This window comes from Haemaphysalis longicornis, unplaced genomic scaffold (genome assembly GCF_048455015.1).
Source record: "Haemaphysalis longicornis isolate Haplotype H1 unplaced genomic scaffold, Haemaphysalis longicornis Haplotype H1 scaffold_12, whole genome shotgun sequence".
NCBI classification, from domain to species: Eukaryota; Metazoa; Arthropoda; class Arachnida; order Ixodida; family Ixodidae; genus Haemaphysalis; species Haemaphysalis longicornis.
Genome location: NW_027526225.1, coordinates 118,971,227 through 118,991,408, shown reverse-complemented (window position 1 = coordinate 118,991,408; position 20,182 = coordinate 118,971,227). Strand labels below are relative to the sequence as shown.

At 49.4% G+C, this 20,182-nt stretch overlaps 2 protein-coding genes across 5 annotated transcripts in view; one reads left to right on the top strand and one right to left on the bottom strand.

The window, feature by feature from the left end:
- The first annotated feature begins 3,643 nt into the window (after positions 1 to 3,643).
- Positions 3,644 to 20,182, top strand: part of LOC144163396 (uncharacterized) — an 87,649-nt gene continuing 71,110 nt past the window's right edge. For 2 of the 4 annotated variants that reach the window (XM_077694372.1, XM_077694374.1), the window contains exon 1: positions 3,649 to 4,288. The gene's annotated coding sequence lies outside the window, so the exon portion shown is untranslated. Of the gene's footprint in view, positions 4,289 to 20,182 lie in introns of all 4 variants that reach the window. The other 2 variants (XM_077694373.1, XM_077694371.1) reach the window with 2 other exon arrangements.
- LOC144163400 (high-affinity choline transporter 1-like) overlaps positions 16,141 to 20,182 on the bottom strand; it is a 34,759-nt gene continuing 30,717 nt past the window's right edge. Inside the window, exons 9-10 of the mRNA XM_077694377.1 lie at positions 17,618 to 17,889; positions 16,141 to 16,803 (exon numbers count right to left, since the gene is read on the bottom strand). Of these exons, the coding sequence (XP_077550503.1) occupies positions 16,350 to 16,803; positions 17,618 to 17,889 (726 nt within the window). The 3' untranslated portion in view covers positions 16,141 to 16,349. The remainder of the gene's footprint in view (positions 16,804 to 17,617; positions 17,890 to 20,182) is intronic.

The following is a 20,182-nucleotide window of genomic DNA, read 5'->3' as shown; positions in this document are numbered from 1 at the left end:
GGGACAAGACTATGGATCACGTAATGATGAACCATGGCGCAAGGGATATATTTGGAAACACCAACCTAAACACGCCGATACACATCTAAGGAATATTGCGCACGGGGTTAGGGTTGGTACTATAGGGGCAAATTCTGTAATATAAGCAAGGGGGACATACATGCTTGAGTGCGATCAATGAAGACTCAAAAATTTAGAAAAAGTAAAATTTAATAAAACAAAGTTGATCGAAAAAACGGTAAAGGCGCGTCAACATATATACACAGGTTTTTGTATGTAGAGCATGGCAGAAACAATGTAGAATAAAGCTTACTGCAGGTTAGGTTAATGCTATGGCCAGTTAAACAAAATAAACCCCGAAAATTACAATGAAAGCCGCAAAATTGTCGATAAAACGAGCGTAGGTGGTTCGATAAAACGGCATTCGATAAAACGGGTATTTTTTCGATAAAACGGTGTTCGATAAACTGTCTGGGAACAATTTCTATGCGTGATGTGTAAGATTTTCTTGCAATTTTGTTATTTGGTGTATATGTTTGCGCTATTGTTGTTTCCTTTGCACAAGCGGAGTGATTGCACGGCAGTTTTTTTATTATTATTTCTGTTTATTTCGCTAAAAGTGTACACTTCTCGCTTGTGTTGTCAGGTGCTAAAGAGTGAGAGAGAGAGAAAACACTTTATTGGCTGAGGAAGCGGCCGATGAGAATTGAAGTACTTATGTTGGCGGCGGGTAAGGGCTGAACGTCCACCCCACCAGAACGTCTTCTCCTTGAGTTAAATGGGCGAGCTCATGGTGACCGTAGGCCGGTGCCTTTCGGCGACCTCTTCCGCCCTCTCAGCCAGGCGTAGCCGCGGGTCCGAGTCGGGCTGCGAAGCGAGGCCTCCCACCTTTCCTCAGAAGGGATTTCGGGGAAAGGGTCCCGGGGGCATGCCCATACGATGTGGGCCAGGTTGACATGGGCGCCACATAAGGGGCACGCCGAGGTTGGTTAAGGCTGGGGTGGATATGCGTCATAACTGCCGGATTGTGGAAGGCTCCCGTCTGAAGTTGGCGCCAGACGTGACTTTGCTCTAATGTGAGAGTATTAGCTGCCTGAGGGTAGATCCGGCGGGAGAGAAGGCAATAGGTAGTAATGTCGTGGTAACCCATCAGACGGTCCCGCGCGGACCGGGCTCCGTGGTTGGGATACGGGCTCGGTCCAGCCCGGATAGTAAGTCCTCGGGCTAGGTCATGGTTTCCATCGTTTTCCAACCGCGCCTCGTTTCCATCGAGCCCGGAATGCGCGGGGATCCAGGTCAGTTCTACAGGGGATTGCCGGGGGTTCCTGAGCAAAATTTTGAGTGCCGTTGGGGATATGCGTCCAGCGGTAAAATTTTGGAGAGTGGTTTTAGAATCGGTAATGATAGTTGCAGGGGTAGGGTTGAGTGAAAAGGCCAGCGCTATCGCCGCCTCTGCCGGCGGTTCTGGGATGGACGTCCGTACTGTGATAGAATCAAGCATGCTGGTGTCGGGGCAATTTTGAACGGCGAATGCGGTGGAAGCCTCCTTCTGTCTGTACTCTGCTGCATCGACGTACACGATTAGTGGATCATTTTAATCTTCTTGTGCAGGGCGCGGGCTCGTTGCTTCCTGCGCTCAGAGTGGTACACGGGGTTCATGTTGCGGGGAAGTGGTTTGGCTACAATATGAGTGAATATTAGGGGGAGGGGTTTTCGCGTCCTTATATAGTGTGTGGTATCCTACAGGGCTAGTGCGCTGCTACTTGAGCGGCACAGGCAGCGCCTCCTGGCAGCCGCGGCGGCATAATTTGCTCGTACGGGGCCGGGCGCGGTCAGCCCCCCCCCCCCCCCCCCCCTCCCCCCGCCCCCCCCCCCCCTCTTCCCTCCCCCCAGCTACCGAGGTATCACAGAATGGCGCCTTTACGGGCGAAAAATAAGCGATTCTGCCTACTTTTATGTTGGCCGATGGCTCAACAGTTACAAAAACAAGTCCGGAACATCGCCGAAGTATAGTGATGTTGGTTTTTATGCGAATGGTATTTAGGAGAGCGCAGGCAGCGCTCCGAGAAGACATCTGATCACCTCAACGCTTGGTTCCAGCATTTCTTCCCCAACAGCGTCTGTCGGAGCATATGTTGGCTCTACATTTTTGTGGCGTCCCTCGCACGCAGGAACGTCAGCAAAACCGCATTTCACATCGCGAATTTGTGCGGGTATGTTTTTCGGGTGACGTGTACACTAATTTCGAAGATAGACAGTTTCAATAGCGCTTGTCGTGCTAACATTTAAATAAGCGTTTTATCTGCTGCTATGTGTCCTGCGAATTGGACGCACATATACTTAATACAACAGGGCAGCCGTCCAATTGAGTCATTGGCACAGAAATGTGTGTATCATTGTCGTTTGCCGATGGACACTCCGGGCGACCCTTGTAAGCGTTGTTCGTACGCAGAAGCAGCATAAAAAATTAAGCACGCGGCTGGAGAGCGGGACAACAACAGAGGGTAATTATTGCGCTGCATCGATTTGTCGTAAGCAGAATCACGCTAGACTGTATGTTGTGACGTTCCATATTACTCTTGCTCATTCTTTGGTGCTTCTGAAGTCGTCGTCGTTTAGTTGCATCTTACATCTGCTGGGTTAGTACAATATGTTTAGTGGGTCTTCATAATGTCACAATAAACGCTTCCTGATAGGGAATAAGCGATCGCCATGTATGCGGTGGCGTGCGATTATCTGCGCCGTCTATTGCGGCTGCGCACAGGTGTTTAAATTTCGCGCGTGCACGCATTCTTCCTGCATAGTAGGACAGGCAGAAGACAGACGTCGCTGCGAAAGAAAAGACGCCTCTGGGGATAGCGAAGAAAGGAAGAGCCATGTACAGAGGCACAGCGATGAGAGGGCGAACGAGGGAGGAAGAAAGCAAAGGGAAAGCTGGGCGGCCGGCGGCGCTTGGACATTATCGGCCAGAGCAAATGATTTTTTCTGGGCCACAGTCGGTGCTCCTCTTTATATCTTGCTCCGTGGATGCGACACATCTCTTGCTCTCGGGTAGGTCCGTCCATTGTCGCGGCGTTGTCCGCACGCTCACTGCACATGCGCAACTCTCCTCCGTTCTTCTCTCCGACAGCTGTGCGCAACATTCTCACTCCGTCTCATTATCATAACAACAGCTGCGCGTGTGCGCTTCGCTGCTCTGGGTGCGCGCATGTGTGCGTATGCGCGCGACTCTTCCCCCCGGCACCTCTCCTTTCTAAAGCGGGAATATAGGCGGGGGAGCGCACGGCGCCGGATCAGTCCAGCGCTCGCTCTCGCACTTCACTTGACTTTGCTTGACGATACCTCCGTGCAAGATCTTCCGATGAAGACGTGATGGAAGCGACAGTCCCTTCAGCGAGTGGACTGACGCAATCCAATACCAGAGTCAGTCCAAACGCTCCCCCCTGATGCGTCGCATCACATCAGGGTTCCCTCGCGGGAAGATAGGCGGAATTTTTTCTTATTTTTTAGTTTCTCAAAATTCGTGCGACCAGTTATCTCCATATATATCGATTACAGGTGGAACTTCCGCGACATCTGCATTTTTGTGGAAATGCAGGGCGTTACACGGCAATGGCTGTGGGGATACCTCGGCAAAGAATGGTACGCATTAAAAATGTGTTGGCACACAGTGCGCAACACCTACACTTAAAACATCTTCCCACAAGGCGCCGCCCAAGACGTACGCGTGTGCGCGCTGCTCCGAACCGATTCATGGAAGGCAGCAGTTTCTGCCTTGTTCATGCTGCAAACAGCGGTTCCACTGCAAGTGCTTGAACATCCAGGCTCGGGAATACAACTTCGTAATGCAGACCGGGACTGGAAGCTACAAATGTGTCAAATGCGTGAGGCGACCGGATCCGTCTCTTGTGCTGCCCGCTTCTGCAAGTGGCAGCGGAGACACGCCCACCGAGCCCACCGAGCTATCAGCGATTTCTTCCGAGATGGTGAACCAGGCTTGCGTAAGCGCTTCTTCGAGTGTTATCGCGCTGCTGCAGCCGATGGCATCGCAGATAGATGCTCTAGCATCCGAAGTAAGAAAACTGCCAGTGGAAAACGTGTCTTTGCGCGTAGAAATACGCGACCTGCGGGAGTGTGGGGGGAGCTGGACGGATTGTCCTCCCTTGCGCCTCGTCGACCATGCACCATTAGAGAACTTCCCTGACGTCCTCGCTACAGGCCCAAGCCTTCCGAGTGTCAGCGCCGACAACGAACGACCAAAGAGAACGCCCCGACCCTCCAGAAACCGGTGAGCCAGCCCCCAAGACCGCCGGCTACAATTTGTACGGCGAAGAATTGCCGACTAGAGGTCGTGCCTAAAGACGCGGCCCCAACAGGCCTTTTCGTTTCTCGCCTCGCTCCTAATACTAGTGCGTCTGACATGCGAGAGCTTCTGACGGAGTCCATTGGTGACAAGACAGTAACATGCACTAGACTAAAAAAATAGCAGTGGCTTAGATCGGCTATGGCAGGAAATCCGTGGCCTGAGATAAGGTTCAGCTGGTTATTCTTCGCTTCCCTGGTTGTCTAGGATTAGCTTTGTTATCATGATTACTGCTTCTTCAATGGGATGACACATGTACAGGGGGGATTAAAAGAAATGCGAACAACGGAGCGCACAGCCTCCGACGCATGCCGCACCGTCTGGCTGCACCGTCAGTAAACTGCGCGCATGCGTAGTTGTTTCGGAGCGTTTGAGAGTGTGGCCTACATTTATGGGGAATACGTGATCAAGAAGCGACGCCGGTCATTTATTTTGAGGGGCCTTTTCACGCTGTGTCGCCACTGAGCAGGATGATCGTTGAATGGCATGTGCTATCTGCAACAGCTTGCTGCGGGCTTGGCTAGCGAATGTAGTAGATAACAGTATGCCCAGTGGCGACATATCATAAAAAGATGCCTTAAAATAAATGACCCGCGTCCCTTCTTGATTAAGCGTTTCCCCAAACAGTAGGCCACACCATGGGCCACACTCTCAAACGCTCCGAAAGAACTACGCATGCGCGCAGTTTACTGACAGTGCAGCCAGGCGGTGCGGCATGCTTCGGAGGCTGTGTGCTCCGTTGTTCGTATTTCTTTTAATCCCCCCTGTACAGTGTTCACGGATTGAAACGCGACATTGCGAGCGCGTGGCCACCGGCACATGCAGCACCGCCCGTGGACGCCCGAGGAAGCGAGGTGTGTTGCATTGTGGTACACCGCGAGAGTGAGAGCGGTTTGACCGTAGGCTTACTGCTTCCGGTTGTCAATGAGCGGGAGTGTGGTTCCCCGCAGAGACAGCGGGGCGCTGTAAGCCCGCAGCGCTTAGAGTTCCTCTATATAGCTTCCTGCGGGAGCTATATAGAGGAACTCTAGCAGCGCTGGGTCGCGTTTGTGCGCCGACTGTAGTCGTCCGACGGTGCGCGCAGCCAATTTCGCGACATCGTCTGCTCGCGCGCTCGTGTTACGCCGGCCCTTCCGATGCGGCTCAGATAATGCGAATGTAAGGCTCGGTCACGCTCATCTGAATAAAACTAACGTCTTCTGCACGAAGGAACAGCAAACTTTATTCCAGGATGTAAACTAACTAACAGAAAGGAAAGACGCATTTGCAGTCACGTTCGCGTGTAGTGCGGGGCATTAGTACTTCGTCGGCTCTCCTCTCGCGGCCACGACGGCAGCCATTCTGCGTGGCGGACTGTCGTACAGGCTGGTGGTAAAGGTAGAGCAAGCCGCCAGCCTCTGCCATCCCGCGTAAACCGCCGCCCACAGGCCGTCCGCGGAACACCGTTGCGGTGGACGGCGAGAAAGGGCTTTCTTTATTTCCCCCCAGACGTTTTCAATAATGTTCATATCCGCACCTTGCGGCGGCCAGTAAATCACCATTACACACTTATCCTCGAGGAGGTTAGTGACGCATGCAGCAGTGTGGCTGCCGTCGTGGCTGCGAGAGGAGTGTCGACGAAGTTAGCGTCACTAAATAAGCTGCGCTTTTTTTTAGTGACGCGAGACGAAGTACTACACATGGGCGTGCCTGCTAATGCGTCTTTTCTTTTTGTTAGTTTACATCGTGAAATAAAGTTTGCTGTTCCTTCGTGCAGTAGACGTTGGTTTTGTTCAGGTGAGCGTGACCGTGCCTTACATGCGCATTATCTGTGCCGCATCGGAAGGGCCCGCGTAGGCCGAATTCTGCTGGGCGTTCGACGCGCGCCGGAAAGATTTCCGGCGCCCTTCCGGCGGGGTTGTTGTTCGGTGGGGTCTCACGATTGACTCGGAGCGGAGCTGGCTGCGTCACGCAGCTATATTTTGGCTATGTTTTGGTGACGTCACGTAGCCAAAGGCTCCCGCTCGTTCTCTCGCGAACGAGGGGTGAAATCCGGCGCGGTTGAGAGCACATCGGATTGTAAGGTGGCTGAGTTTATGCCGCCTGTGTTTGCACTTCTGTTGGAGCTGCTGGAAGAGGATCCCGTGCCTGAGCGTCGGATGAGCGACGGCGACTTTAAGCGCTGTTTCCGCGTCTACAAGGACACGGCGCGGGTGCTGTGCGACGCACTAGACGAGCACGCGACGGAGCTGCCTACGGAAGCGACGGTGATGTGCGCGGTGGGGCTCTTCGCTAACGACAGCTTTCAACAGATTGTCGGTAGCGGTGATACTCTCGGCATGACGCAGCCGTCGGTTAGCCGCAGCATTCACGCCGTTGCCGAGGTGCTGAAATTGGAAGCCGTTATCGGCCATTGAGGTGCAGCGAAGTGTCAACAGATACGTAGGTGCTGTGCGTGCTGTGTCCCTCTTCGCAACTGACAGTTTGCAAAGCGTTTTCTGCCACCATGAAACACTGTCGCACCCCGCCGCCAGTCGCAGCGTTCAGACTGTGGTGTCGGCACTGACGGAGATCCGACACACGAGGGGTTTGGATACCCCGGCGACGTAAGCACGGTGGTAAGTACCACTTGTTTCTGGCTACGTTTGTTACGGAAGCAAAAAAAATGATGTAGACCCATTGTTTTGCATCGAAGGGAAAAGGAGCGCGATGTCTGAAAAGCAGTCACTGAAATGCGTTTGTTTTGAGCGGTGTCGTGTGGTGGCAGTGATCTCCCATATATTTCGCAATTGTGGATGATCAAATAGTGTATCAAAAAAAAAAAAAAAACTTAGCAGATGCATATGTAAATAATCTTTTGACTCTTCGGCCTATGTTGGCTTAAGTGAAATAATATCGAAAAGGTCTGTCAATATATGTACCTAAAATGAACACGTTCAGAGGTATCGAATAGGGTGGCGTCTTGAAAGAAAAAAAAGCTTATGAAGAAAGATAAACAGGTGTATCGTGTTGGGCGAGTAACTGACTTCATAACGAACCGTGTAATATACGCGTAACCTATATCGCCCTCGCCCCGCCCCCATTGTGTGTCAACTGCTTCGGCACCTTGTCACTTCGGCTGACATGTTTTCCCCTCCTTGACACATAGTGAAAAGGTGACAAGTTCAGCATGTCGGCTCGTTTTAAGGGTTTATCGATTTCGAAATGTGGGGTGGGGAGGGGAGGTTGTGTTCCCCAGTTGTACCGCATAGATGGGTGGGAGGGCCCTTATCTATAGTTGTAAGTAACCAATTTTTCTCTCATGTCGCCTGCATGCTCTAATTCCCCTGCTACGCGAAACAACGAAGATTAAAGAAAAGGCACATACACCACGGCGACGTCGTTCGTCATTGCATGCAGTTGCGGAATAAATCAGTTCCAGTTAACCCAGTTTATTTATTTATTTCACTTACTCTCAACCGCCAAATCATTGTAGAGAGGAGTGGTTTACAGAGTACACACAAAAAAGGACAGATGCGGCCAATTACACAAAATCTTGTCAGAGAAACCACCCCAGAAAAGCGCGTGCAGGACGCCTACGGGCGGCCATGGCAACGACGCTACCGTGGCAGCATCGTCGCCTCTGCACTAGAGCTGGGCACGGGCCGTAAATTTGGCCCGAGCCCAGCCCGGGCCCGGTGCTTATCGCAGTAGGCCCTGCCCTACCCGACGAAGAAGGCCGACGGGCCGGCCGGCCTGGCCCGAGACCTTAACCTTATGGCCCGGGCCCGGCCCGGCTGCGTGTTTACAACCCAAATACCTTAGGGGCCCGCGCCTGATTGGGGCATGTTTGGAAGCGAAAACTACCTAAAGGCGGTAAAATGCATCGTAAGGGAAATGATAGCAGGCATTGCAAAACCAACGTTAAACGGGGAAAACAAATCCAATTAAACATAACAATCATGCACACATCCCTACCGCAGCTGTCCTTCGCTCAGCCACATACTAAAGAATTGAGTAAAGGTGACCGAACCGCCCAACCTAAAAAAAAAAAAAGATGAACCAGAAACCCCCCAACAACGGACAAACTCATGGTAATATTGAAACATATTCAAGAAAAGTAGCCGAAACCGAAATGGCCCAAACCACTGAAAAGTTAAAAGAAAAAGCTGGAGCTCACCTAAACGGAACAAAACCACCCGGCATTTTGTGAAGAATTTCATAACATGCCATGAATGAATTAAAACAAGCAATTAAAAATAGAATGGCACCTTGGGCACTTGAACAAGATTCTCGCGATTTCTATCCAGAAATGGAACCGGTATGCCAGGGGACCAGCCGGTTCGTGTTTGTTTAAACAGGGTGTGTACTTGCTTTGTTGTTGCGTCCGTATACGTTTCCTTTTCCCAAGAGTATATAGGTCTGTCGGACTCGGTCCCTTCTTTTTATCGAGACGCAAAGTACACGCGTGCATTTATGCACATTTTATCGTTGCCGGTTCACTACGTTCCATACCGACTCATATCGCGTATCTATAAAGTTTTAATCATATGAAGTGTTACAGTTTAGGCGGCTGTTGGCGCATTCAACCACCCTACTGCCTTGTTGCGCTTTTCCTTTCGTCTTTGTCTGCCGGCCACGACGCCGGAGGGCACAGGCCACCTCCTACCACCAGCTACGCTCGCCACGATGTTTTCCCGCCGAAACAAAGAACAAAACTAAAGTTGAATTGTCACCTCAGTCTTTGACAGCTTCACTTTTGTTGGCTCAGAGAAGGAAACGCAACTCTGAATAGGGCACTGCTACAAAAAACAGACGGAGACGCAGGTTTCCCTACCAGTGTTTGCAGTTCAAAGTGTTCCATCTTGAAAATTTGTTTTCGTCCGAACTTAGAGGTGGAAACTAGTCACGCTGAAATGTCATTCGTTGTACTTCCCTAGGCGCTGTGTCGCTGAGCCGCATGTGTTGCTCAGTTCATCCCAAGACATGCAGTTGCAGATCTCTCACACTTACCGGCTTGCCGTACGCCCACATGTGCCTCATGCGGGGCCTAATGATAAGTCCCGTTGAATGTCAAGACACCTGACCCGTGCTTTTACCGCGTCAGCAACATGTAGTTTCTGTGATATCATAGAACACCTCAGCGTTGCTTCACTGTGCCGGGCCAGCCCGGGCCGTCAGGACGGCCCGGCCCGTCCGAAGCATTTACATTTCGGCCCGAGTCCGGCCCGGGCCCGGGTGAAAAGTAAGTCGGGTGGCCCGAGCCCGGCCCGCGGGCCGGGCCGGGCCGGGCCGGGCCTGGGCTTTCGGGTAAGCCTGGGCCCGTGCACACCTCTACTCTGCACAACGACGCTACCGACGCCCATGGAGACGAAAGCGCTCCCAATAACTCCCAAACCGTGCCTGATATCGCGAAATGTGAACCGCAAAGCGCCTATTTGGCGAAGCACGAGATTGTTTGAACCTGACAATGTTGCAGCATGTACAGTTTGTACCATGGATCACCAGAACCTTGCCTTCGGAAAAGTCGTTTACTTCACTGCAATCGAGAAAGAGAGAAACAACTTTTATTGAGCCCATTTCAGGTGACGCTCACAGGCGTCAGACGGGATGGAACCCTATTCACGAGTCCCATACTCTCGCTGCAGTCGAGTGCAGTGTTGAAGTGAAAGTTTTCTTTCAAGCCACACCTGTGAATAACTTAGGGGTCACTAACAGTGCAATGGCACAAGAGCTGCTCGTGGAAGCGGTTTCCTACCTGATTCCGTGCAAAGGATTTAGCGAAAATGGTGAGCTTGCTGCTAACCCCAAGAGTGCTGTATTGGCAGAGTGAATTAGTTTATTTTCCCTCTGAGAAGGAAGTGGTGCTGTATGCAATTATTCCCACGTACTTTTTCACTCTTCGAACGTGTTTGTGTAAATGTCAAAAACTGATCACCGTAGTTGAAGACGCAGCAATTTAATTTTTTTTTGTCATCGAGATTGAACGCTCCAGTGCTCAAATGCAAACTTTCTTTATTGCATTTACAGTTCAGCCTTGATATTTGTGCATATTTTAAAGAAAATAAAGTGCTTTTACAATTATTCCTCCTTGTTGCAGACTTAATCCATTTTTAGTTGCTTTAAGTAAAATGTTAGCAGTCTGAATATGTACAGGAAAGAGATTCTGAGCGTCAACACTGAACAATTTGTTTCTTCTACTGGTTGGAGCGAAAGGCTGCAGTCGCAGATCCAGACCTTTGAATTCTTTGTGGGCTAGAAGGTCTCGTATTGGCCCAGAAAATTTTGACAAAGGGTGTACCTTTGTCAAAATCATTGAATGAACGGCAGATAATGAATGGCAGCCTACCACAGTCCCTGAAGAAGAAAGTGTACGACAGCTGCATCTTACCGGTACTCACCTACGGGGCAGAAACTTGGAGGCTCACTAAGAGGGTTCAACTTAGATTGAGGACCACTCAGCGAGCAATGGAGCGGAAAATGATACGTGTAACATTAAGGGACAAGAAGAGAGCGGAGTGGGTCAGGGAGCAAACTGGTGTTAAAGACATATTAGTAGAAATTAAGAAGAAATGGACGTGGGCAGGGCATGTAATGCGAAGGCAAGATAACCGCTGGTCATTAAAGGGGCACTGACACAAAATTTTGAAGGCGAGATAACGTCGGAGATAGATTGGTGGGAACACATATACATCATCTGCAAAATATCAGCGGCGAATACAGCCTAGAACATATTTAAAATCAATTTTGAAGTGTGCGAAACGCAACCGAGCAGCCAGCAGAGGACCACGCGCAATTGTAAATAAACAACATCCAAACACGTCACGAGTTTGTGTTTGCCGCTTCCGCACTGCCGGCGTTTTTCGCCGGCTCGCCCGGCTCGCCGCTCCAATCGGAGGGCCGGAGGGCGGAGCTTCTGCTCTCGAGAACGAACGACCCGATCGTTGGCGGCGGAGGCGCCGTGATTTCGTCAGCTCATGGGGCAGCTGGCCGCGACCAAAGTTCTACACCGATTCCAGGCACTCTGTTTCTATTACTGTGTATTACCATTGGATGCGAAAACGCGCCGGAGGCACGAAAAGCCCACTGAGCTAGCCGCACGGTCGCTGTGCAGGCGGCGGCCACGGCCGCGAAGTGGCCCAGGCCGGCGCAGGTAGCTCGAGTGATAGCACAGAACAGGGAGGATTTTGTGATAGCTTGTTACCGCTGCACGAAATTGTCCCCAAGTCCCGACCATAGTGGCTTACATGAGAAAGGAGTTAATGATGCGATGGCGGGTTGCATTAAAAATTGTCATCTGCACCGCTTACGAGAGCGGCACTCGAATATCCGCCGCAGTGCTGAGCCGAACACATCTGTAGGCGGACCTGTAGGCAGACCGGCCGGCTGCTCCCAGCGCGCGTCTTGCCACCCACCGTCTCGAGCGTCGCGCGTCGTTCTTTAGCCGCGGTAGCATTTCCACTCGCAGCGCCTGCGTCACATCCACGGTCGCTTTTTAATTAAGCGCCTCACGAGATCAGTACGTGGGGGCATTCGCAGAAACTGCCGTCGATGCGGATTCGACAGTGCTACGGCGGCTCTGCTCTGTGATATCCCTCCGACGGTCACGTGGTCAGCTTTGTTCACACAAAATCCACAAAATCCATCGTTTCGCGGCACTCGCTGAAACCGAAACTGCGACTGGCCGCATTTAAAATCCCTCTAATTAAACAACCGTCGCACGCTGAAGCAAATGAGGTTTCTACAGGTTATAAGTAGGTCACTAGCTACTTATCGCAACGAAAAAAACAAGATGCTAAATTTTTGTGTCAGTGCCCCTTTAAGGGTAACAGAGTGGATCCCTAGAGAAGGCAAGCGTTGCAGGGGGCGGCAGAAAGTTAGATGGGCAGATGAGATCAAGAAGTTTGCAGGGGCAAATTGGTCACAGTTGGCACAGGACCGGGGTAATTGGAGAATAATGGGAGAGGCCTTTCCCCTGCAGTGGGCGTAGATAGGCTGGTGATGATGATCATGGTGATGAGTTAAGCCCATGCAAACACAGAATTGGTATGCCTACTTATGATCAGCTTATCTACACTACTGTAGAAATTTCAGGTTATTCATGTTGAATACTTAATATTGCTTGTTGATTCCTTTTCAATCCACGTGTCCGGCTCTACGTTTTGTTGATTTGCAGTCTACATTTCGAACTTAAACTTGGCAACGTTGAACGTGCGGACTCTTTCTAGCGAGGGAAGCTTAGCTACACTACTAGAGGAGCCGTCGCCCATTAAGTGGGATATCACAGAACTAAGCGAACTCTGGAGAAGGGAGAAAACTTTAATGCAACTAAGAAGAAGTTATAGCTATTGCGAAATACATAGTGTAGGCACTCAGAGATGAACAAGTTAACATTACGCACAACATAGACGAGGTAATAAAGCAAGCGGCATGATTCTGCAACAGGCATTACGCCAGCGACGTTACACCAGAGGAAACTACTGAGCCTACAAGCTTAGCTAGAGATGTCGCCCTAGTTACTAAAAAAGAGTTAAAAAAGGCCCTCGACCGCATGAAAAGAGCTCTTTAAGACGAGGGCATAAACGGGGATATTTTAAAGGAGGGAGGAGACATTGTACTACAAAAGGGTGCTGATCCTAATGAAGAGGAATTTTATGGGGGCCCATAGCCTGGCAAAACGACAACATAATTCAGATTTACAAAAATAAAGACACCAAAGATATTAGAAAAAGATATTAGAATGGTCGAGGAACAAATTTAGTGTGGCAGGCACCATCCGCCGCAGTGTGAGCCGGGAGCGTATTTCGCCGGACCCACGAGAGCCGCAGAGGGCAGGGTATGTATCCAGTATGCCATGAGTGTTCCTTAGAGATAGCCGAGTTCTTATTTACTCGACGTAAATCACGTATGGCCGCCGTGGAGTCTGTATAAATTTGTAAAATAGTACCTCCAGGAGCCTGATGAAGAGAAGGAGTTAGTGCTTGCAAGCTGTCCCTGATGGCCGTAAGCTCGGCCAGCATTGACGGCAGGGTGCGGTGTGTTTCATAGAAGCATGTTTGACAGGCCTCTGGGTGGGAAGAACATTGTAGTGTTGTGGTCACCACCTCGTCCTTGGCTCCAGCGTCCACAAATGCCGGCACCATCTGGGGTTGAGACTCAGCCGCCAGTTCTTGTGCGATAGCGAAGAGCGTGTCTGAATGTCCGTTGGATCGATTGTGAAGTCGCGTTGTGGGCCACCTGGTAGTGTAGCCAAGGTTTAACTTCTTATTCCCCGCTGAACGTAAGGTTTCACTTATCAACTGAGGAAGGGTTCACTGATCAACTGCGGGATAATCCCTTTAACTCAACACCAGGGACAAATTGACAAATAAGCAATGACAGGGCCTGCCTCACTCACACTTCCCGAGTTGACTGGGCCACCTGTGCAGAGGCATTGCGGACAAAGGGACGAGTCGCCAAGACCCACTGACGAGCGTTTTTAATGGAGCAATATCATTATGGTGATGATGATGCGCACGGGGAGGCGAGGCGTCATATTTTTCAACATCCTCCCACGGGTTAACATGGCTACAAGTTTCATAGCTTGTTTAGGGTCCATGGCGGTATAGCACTCCAGTTGGCAGAGAATGGCATTGATGTCCGTAGAAGCAAGCAGTGTCGATGAAATTGCCGTTTCAGCTTCCACCGATGATAACAGTGCTTCTTATGGCGCCGAAGCGTAGAACTGAAATGCCGCGTTGTGACAAAATAAGAGCGTGAACATTAGCCATGCATAAGGAGCGGCGCTGTTTGATCTGTTTGCATGGTAAAATAGAACGGAAAGCTGAAATCATACGCAATACCAACTTTGACCTTCCGAGTAACATGCAGAGGAACTGGAAATACACAGCCTATGCATGCAGCTTTTAACATCTATGAATTATTGTTTCACACATATTAGTTTCATTTACTTATGCAACAAGCTACAGCGACGCTAGTAAAGTAGCCCTGAATATCGGAGGCTCACTAATAGGGTTCAACGTAAATTGAGAACGACTCAGCGGGCAATGGAGCGGAAAATGATAGGTGTAACATTAAGGGACAGGAAGAGAGCGGAGTGGGTCAGGGAGCAAACTGGTGTTAAAGACATTAGTAGAAATTAAGAAGAAGAAATGGACGTGGGCAAGACATGTAATGCGAAGGCAAGATAACCGCTGGTCATTAAGGGTAACAGAGTGGATCCCTAGAGAAGGCAAGCGTTGCAGGGGGCGGCAGAAAGTTAGATGGGCAGATGAGATAAAGAAGTTTGCGGGGATAAATTGGTCACAGTTGGCACAGGACCGAGGCAATTGGAGAATGATGGGAGAGGCCTTTGCCCTGCAGTGGGCGTAGATAGGCTGGTGATGATGATGATGATGATGATGAATATCGGATTTGCAGTAAGTCTTGATCGCAGCGTACACTTCGTTTTTGTTACACTTAGCTTCGTGCTTGAGAAGTCACGTTGAATATTTCCCTGTTTGAGCAGAATGGCTTACACAGCCCGGAGGTTTCTTCTAAGCTTGACAAGGATTATTTTTTGAAGCTGTGTCGATCTTTCAAAGTTCAAGAGATCTTCTAGACCATTCTCCCACCCTTTGTACAACAGATCGTCTAAAATTTTCCCATACCCTGCAAGTAAACTCCACAGGCATTGCTGACTCAAATGATGCTTGGGGAGTCTCCATACAGATCCTAAATTATCGCCCTACTTATGAGTCATCATAAACGCTAGACATCTGAATAGTAATGTAATTGTGCAGACATGGTGTGAGCAGGCATTCGGCTGTGGTTCACCTCGTCGAAGCTTTCCTGGAGATTGATTGTCACTGCGGGTACTTCGAAACAAGAGAACCGTGATCACAGTGTAGTTAAGACTTGATTTTTATTGCATTTACATTTACATAATCTATTTTCACCACGACGAGTGCAGGAAGTGGCTCCGATGACAGCCTTTCACTTAAAATAGCGATGGCGCAGTCATCACGCGTCATACATGTACAGTGATAGTCACAACATCATGAATCGTGTGACAATAGCGATCTGTGCATCTCTCACATATCAACACTCTAGAAGATTCCGTTAAATTCAGAAGATTCCTTCTGATTCCGTTAAAGGCGCAGACTTAAAAGCCCAACCTTCGATAAATCAAAAAGTCAGGGCTCTTCCACGCTTGAAACACCTGCGATACTGATAAATTCTTTCCTTGAGAATATTTTGTAAATCCAGGCGTACATTGGTTTACTGGTTTATATAGAAATACCGCGACATTGTGGCTCGACCTGGGCGTCTTATCTCCGTTAGCGCTTCTTGTTTGTACCCCAAGAGTATCACACTAGAGAACTTAAATACCTCACGTGCTTCCCCCTACCCTCTTCCACACGTACAGAACAATATTACAGCACTGACATCAATGGCCAATTTTTATGTCCGCAATAACAACCTAACGCCCACGGCTCGTTGTGTTTAAACACTTTCCAGTTTGATGTTCAGGTTTCCACCAGCATTCCACTAACAAGCCAAACATTACACAGCTGGATATTACTTTAAATAAAGCGAATGATACATATGTTATTATTCCTTTTTTGCCCGAGAACAAAAAAATTGATGGGAATTTACATTTAGACTTATCTTCCACAACTGGCATTTTAAGGGTCATTTTTTAGCTTTTGTGTGCGTGCGCGAAACACATCTCTCATCAAGAGCTTATTATTTTGGCGTAAACCATTGCTAAGAATAACAGTGAGACGCCTCCTTTTGCAAAATATCGCATCCCGCTTGAGCTTCCGCATGTCGTCCACATTTCCTACCACCTGCAGGTCCATAGTGCGGCAGAATCGGGCTTTGGCACGCCGGTGATCGGCCCACATATGCGTCAGAGACGTGGAAGGGAGTAAGAATGGAGGCCGCCAGTGCACCAGCTGGAACGAGAGGAACATAGTAACGATGCCAGAAGCAGGATAATCTGAAACCTGGGCTTTCCCAAGGCTTGCGCGAACCCCTCAAGTGCCTAGAGCTGGGTAGGTTCGGCAGACGTGAGCACGGCATCTCTGTCAGCCAGCGGTGAAGGCTGCGCTCCAGTCACGGCCAGTGGCTCGCCACCAGACGGTGCCATCGGTTCCGCCCCGACCATTGGCTTAGCCGGGAAGCCCTGGACGTCTTCCTCCGGGTGCAGGTCGAGCGCCCGGTTGACGCGGCAATTCTTCTCGGCTTGGTGTCTCTCGACAAGTCCTTTCGCGTTGAGCACCGCCATCTTGCGCTCTTGGGGCGTTCGGAGTACCTTCGACACGTCCTTGGGGTCGTTGACGACGCAGTGGAACACGTCGAAGCGCGCCGGGACCTTGCCACTCCGGAACAGCCACCTCATCAGTGCAGAGACGGTGACCATGCTTACGAGACTTGAAAGCATGGCCAGCGTCCGGAAGGGGAACAACTGGCCGTCTGCCTCGTTGTAGAATGGATACCTGGGGAAGAAACGAGACGTCGAGCTATGGATTGCGGCAGACGAAGGGTTCTATTGTCATGCGCAAACCTTGTACTGCTTACCAAAACTTGTTGAGCTAGTTCGTTCATGCTTACTGGAAAGAATAAAATGGGCACTAAGGAGATGAAGACGAAATGGACACAAAGGACGCCACTATCACTGAGTGACAAAGAGCTGTCTTTCATAAAGATAGTCTCTAATATCAAAATTTGGAGCGTGCGTCAAAAAACGAAAAAAAAAAATGTCCCCTGTATGCGTTTTTCGTGTCTACTTCGTCTTCGTCTCTTAAGCGCCCATTTTATTCGTTCTTCTGTGGCTCGTAATTGAAGATGTCTATTCCCTGTCACTACATTCTTAGTCTAGAAACCACAATGTGACTGAACGCACTGTGAAATAAATTTCATTTTTTACGCTCGAATTCTAGTGAAGCATCAGGCTTACGCGCGTTTAGTTGAACGATGCACGGACTCCCGGAATTCAAGTATTTATTTTTTCACCCGACGAAGCATTGCTGGGGTGCTCTTCAGCCGGTGAGCGCCCTGTATGGAGGACCTTTATTATGTCGCTGTTTGAAGAAAGCATTTCGAAAGGAACACCTCATGGTTATCTTGACCAAGAGGGAAATAACAATGACCAAAGAAAACAGAGCCGGCCATCCTAAGCATTCTTTTCAGTTCGCGAAGTACTCTTCGGGAGCGTGCAGACCAACGGGCTTCCTTAGATCCCAGCTGACACTCCACAGTGGGGATGCAACGTATACTGCCGAGCTCAGAGCCACATTTTGCACAACGTACCTGATGACGGCTGGTAGACCAATTATGTCCTCGCCACCCAAGCCACGAAGGAGTAGGCCCACGATGTAGGCGGCTAGGGATCCGTACGTATTGCAGTGACGTTTCATGTACACTACGGATACCAGCTGCGGGAAAAGGATGACGTAGACGAGGTCCGACGACAGGTACCACAGGCCGTAGACGGACTTGACGGTCAGCGCCATGGCTGTGGCCATGGCGCCCACGAACAGGATCGCCACTCGCATCACCCAGATCACTTCACGCTCTGAGGCCTGCACAGACGCCGTTAGAAGGAAGGACTTGATCACACGAATATGCTACGGCTGTTGCACAACAAGGCCGTTCGGGAAAGCTCTGGTTTCCTCAGTAGATTTAGTACGGAGATAGCAGTCCGCAGCAGAATAGAGGCCGGAAGACGTTAATGTAGTGGCTATTGGACTTGTGACGCGTGATCTTTTCTTAATCTCAGTCATTATACTTTTCAAAGGGAAAAAGAATTGTGGTGACGTTTCTCCTAGTGTACGCAAGTTGCCCGTAAGCGCGTCAAATGCTCTATAAAGGTTTTCAATAGACAGTTTGGCTGCCCCAACTACAAAATACCGTGCGAAAACAGCACGCATTCCTGCTTGAGAGCGTTGGCCAATAAAACATTGATACTCTGTGGTTATGCAACTTTGCTGTGTTACCTAGAGAAAGAAAGAGAGAGAGAAACTCTTTATTAAAGAGGAAAACGCAGAGAGGTTTGCCGACATGACTTCGCTGACGTGCTACTCTGCAGGGTAAGGAGGAGAAGGAAAAAAGGGTAGTAGGTGTAGTTAAGAAGAGCAGCAGAAGAAAAAAAATTAAGAAATACAGTCCTGCTTCAGGGCGTTGAGTTGAATTTTTTTTAATGACGGGAAGACTAAAACGTCTTAGGCACACCAATGTCCCGGAGGAAGTCGAATAGTGCAGACAGGGCTTTGCGTTGACTAGAGGGAGAAAGCCGAGGTCCAAGTGATAAACTGGGTCAATGGTCCAGGGTGGAGACAATCAATTTTCTGCTCTAAACGGAACCGTGATTCGGCATAAGCAGAGAAATCCAGTGATATATGTACGACTGCTTCAGTTGATGCTATGTTACATGTTACAGGCTACGAATAGACGATTAATCAAAATATGGGCGCAGATTTCTTGTTGTCAATACTCGTGATGTTCGCGCTGTTAACTTGCTGATCGATTCATTTATTTGTCGACATGAAGGACTTTTTAAATACGTGGACTCGTATAAAAGCTTGAGCGGGCTGTAATGGGCTGTTAAGGAGGCGTGAACTAACCAATAGCATCTCCATGTTCTTATGTTATTAAACGCGCAAACAACTTTAAAAAAATCGAGAAGTGGACAAGCCTGCCCCACCCATCTTACATTTTTCTAAAACTAGTAGCTTTGGGGTACCAAGAAAGTTTTTGGCTTACTGTCGTTCTAGCTCTAGATTGTGTACTGCCAACTTGCTTTTTTTTTTTACTTTTCAGTGTAGCCTCAACTTTATTTGTATTGTTGACGCTTCAAACGAAACTGTAGCTGCCTTCACCGAAGAAATGAAACAGTTGGTGTCCCGCAGGCAGAACTTCGGTTGGCGGTCATAACTTACCTTTCGTAGATTATTCCCTATTGCGGAAAAAAACGAAGGGAAAAAGATTAACAAGACTCTTTTAGTTCGATTCTTTTTTGCCCGGGTCCTTGAATGTGAAGGCTATTTTATTATGCCACCAAATCCCCGGCCCTGGAGTCTCTCCTTCATATGCCCATAGACTCAGTCAACGATTTTAAATTTTGGGGATTTAATGCACGGAAGCTACGCCTGGACATCAAGGAACACCGTAGTGGAGGGCTCTGGACTGAATTTGGCCGCCAGGGTATTGTAACGGGTGATGAAATGTCGATACTCGGGCGCTTTCACTTCGCGCCTCCATCTGAAAAGGCGCTACTGTTGCCTGGATCAAACCCGCGTATTTAAAGGAACCATGGAGACAAAATTGCAAAAACTGCTTTGTCTTGATAACAATGATAGCAATATTGCGGCAAAGTTCAAAGAAATCATGGAGATATTGGGTAAAATTGATTAAGCAGTGGCGACTGCACCAGCTGCAGCTTTGCGGTCCTTTCTCTATGACGTCACAGGATATTGTTTGTGCGGTTGGCGGCCGCGTACCCAAGCCATCACCAAAAAACATAACTGGGTGGTTATAGTGGGGCCTCTAGTTACGTTTGATGGTATTACTAAATGTTACGGAGCGGGTAACCTGCCGATAACCATATTTCACTGCTGGCCGATATGACGTCATTTCTGCCCACAACGCGTCACTGCATGGCTAAATATGAAAGTTCTTCAATATTTCTGGAATTTTCTCAGCCAAATAAACGTCTTTCGTTGCTGGGAATGGAGATGAGTGAGTTAGCATAATCTAGGTCTTTCAAACTGAACAGTTGCATTTTGTCTCCGGTTTTTGGCACTCTTTGCCCTCGCTGGCCTTCCGCCACAAAAATCCAACCATCATCATCATGTATTTTGTCTCCGTGGCCGTGTA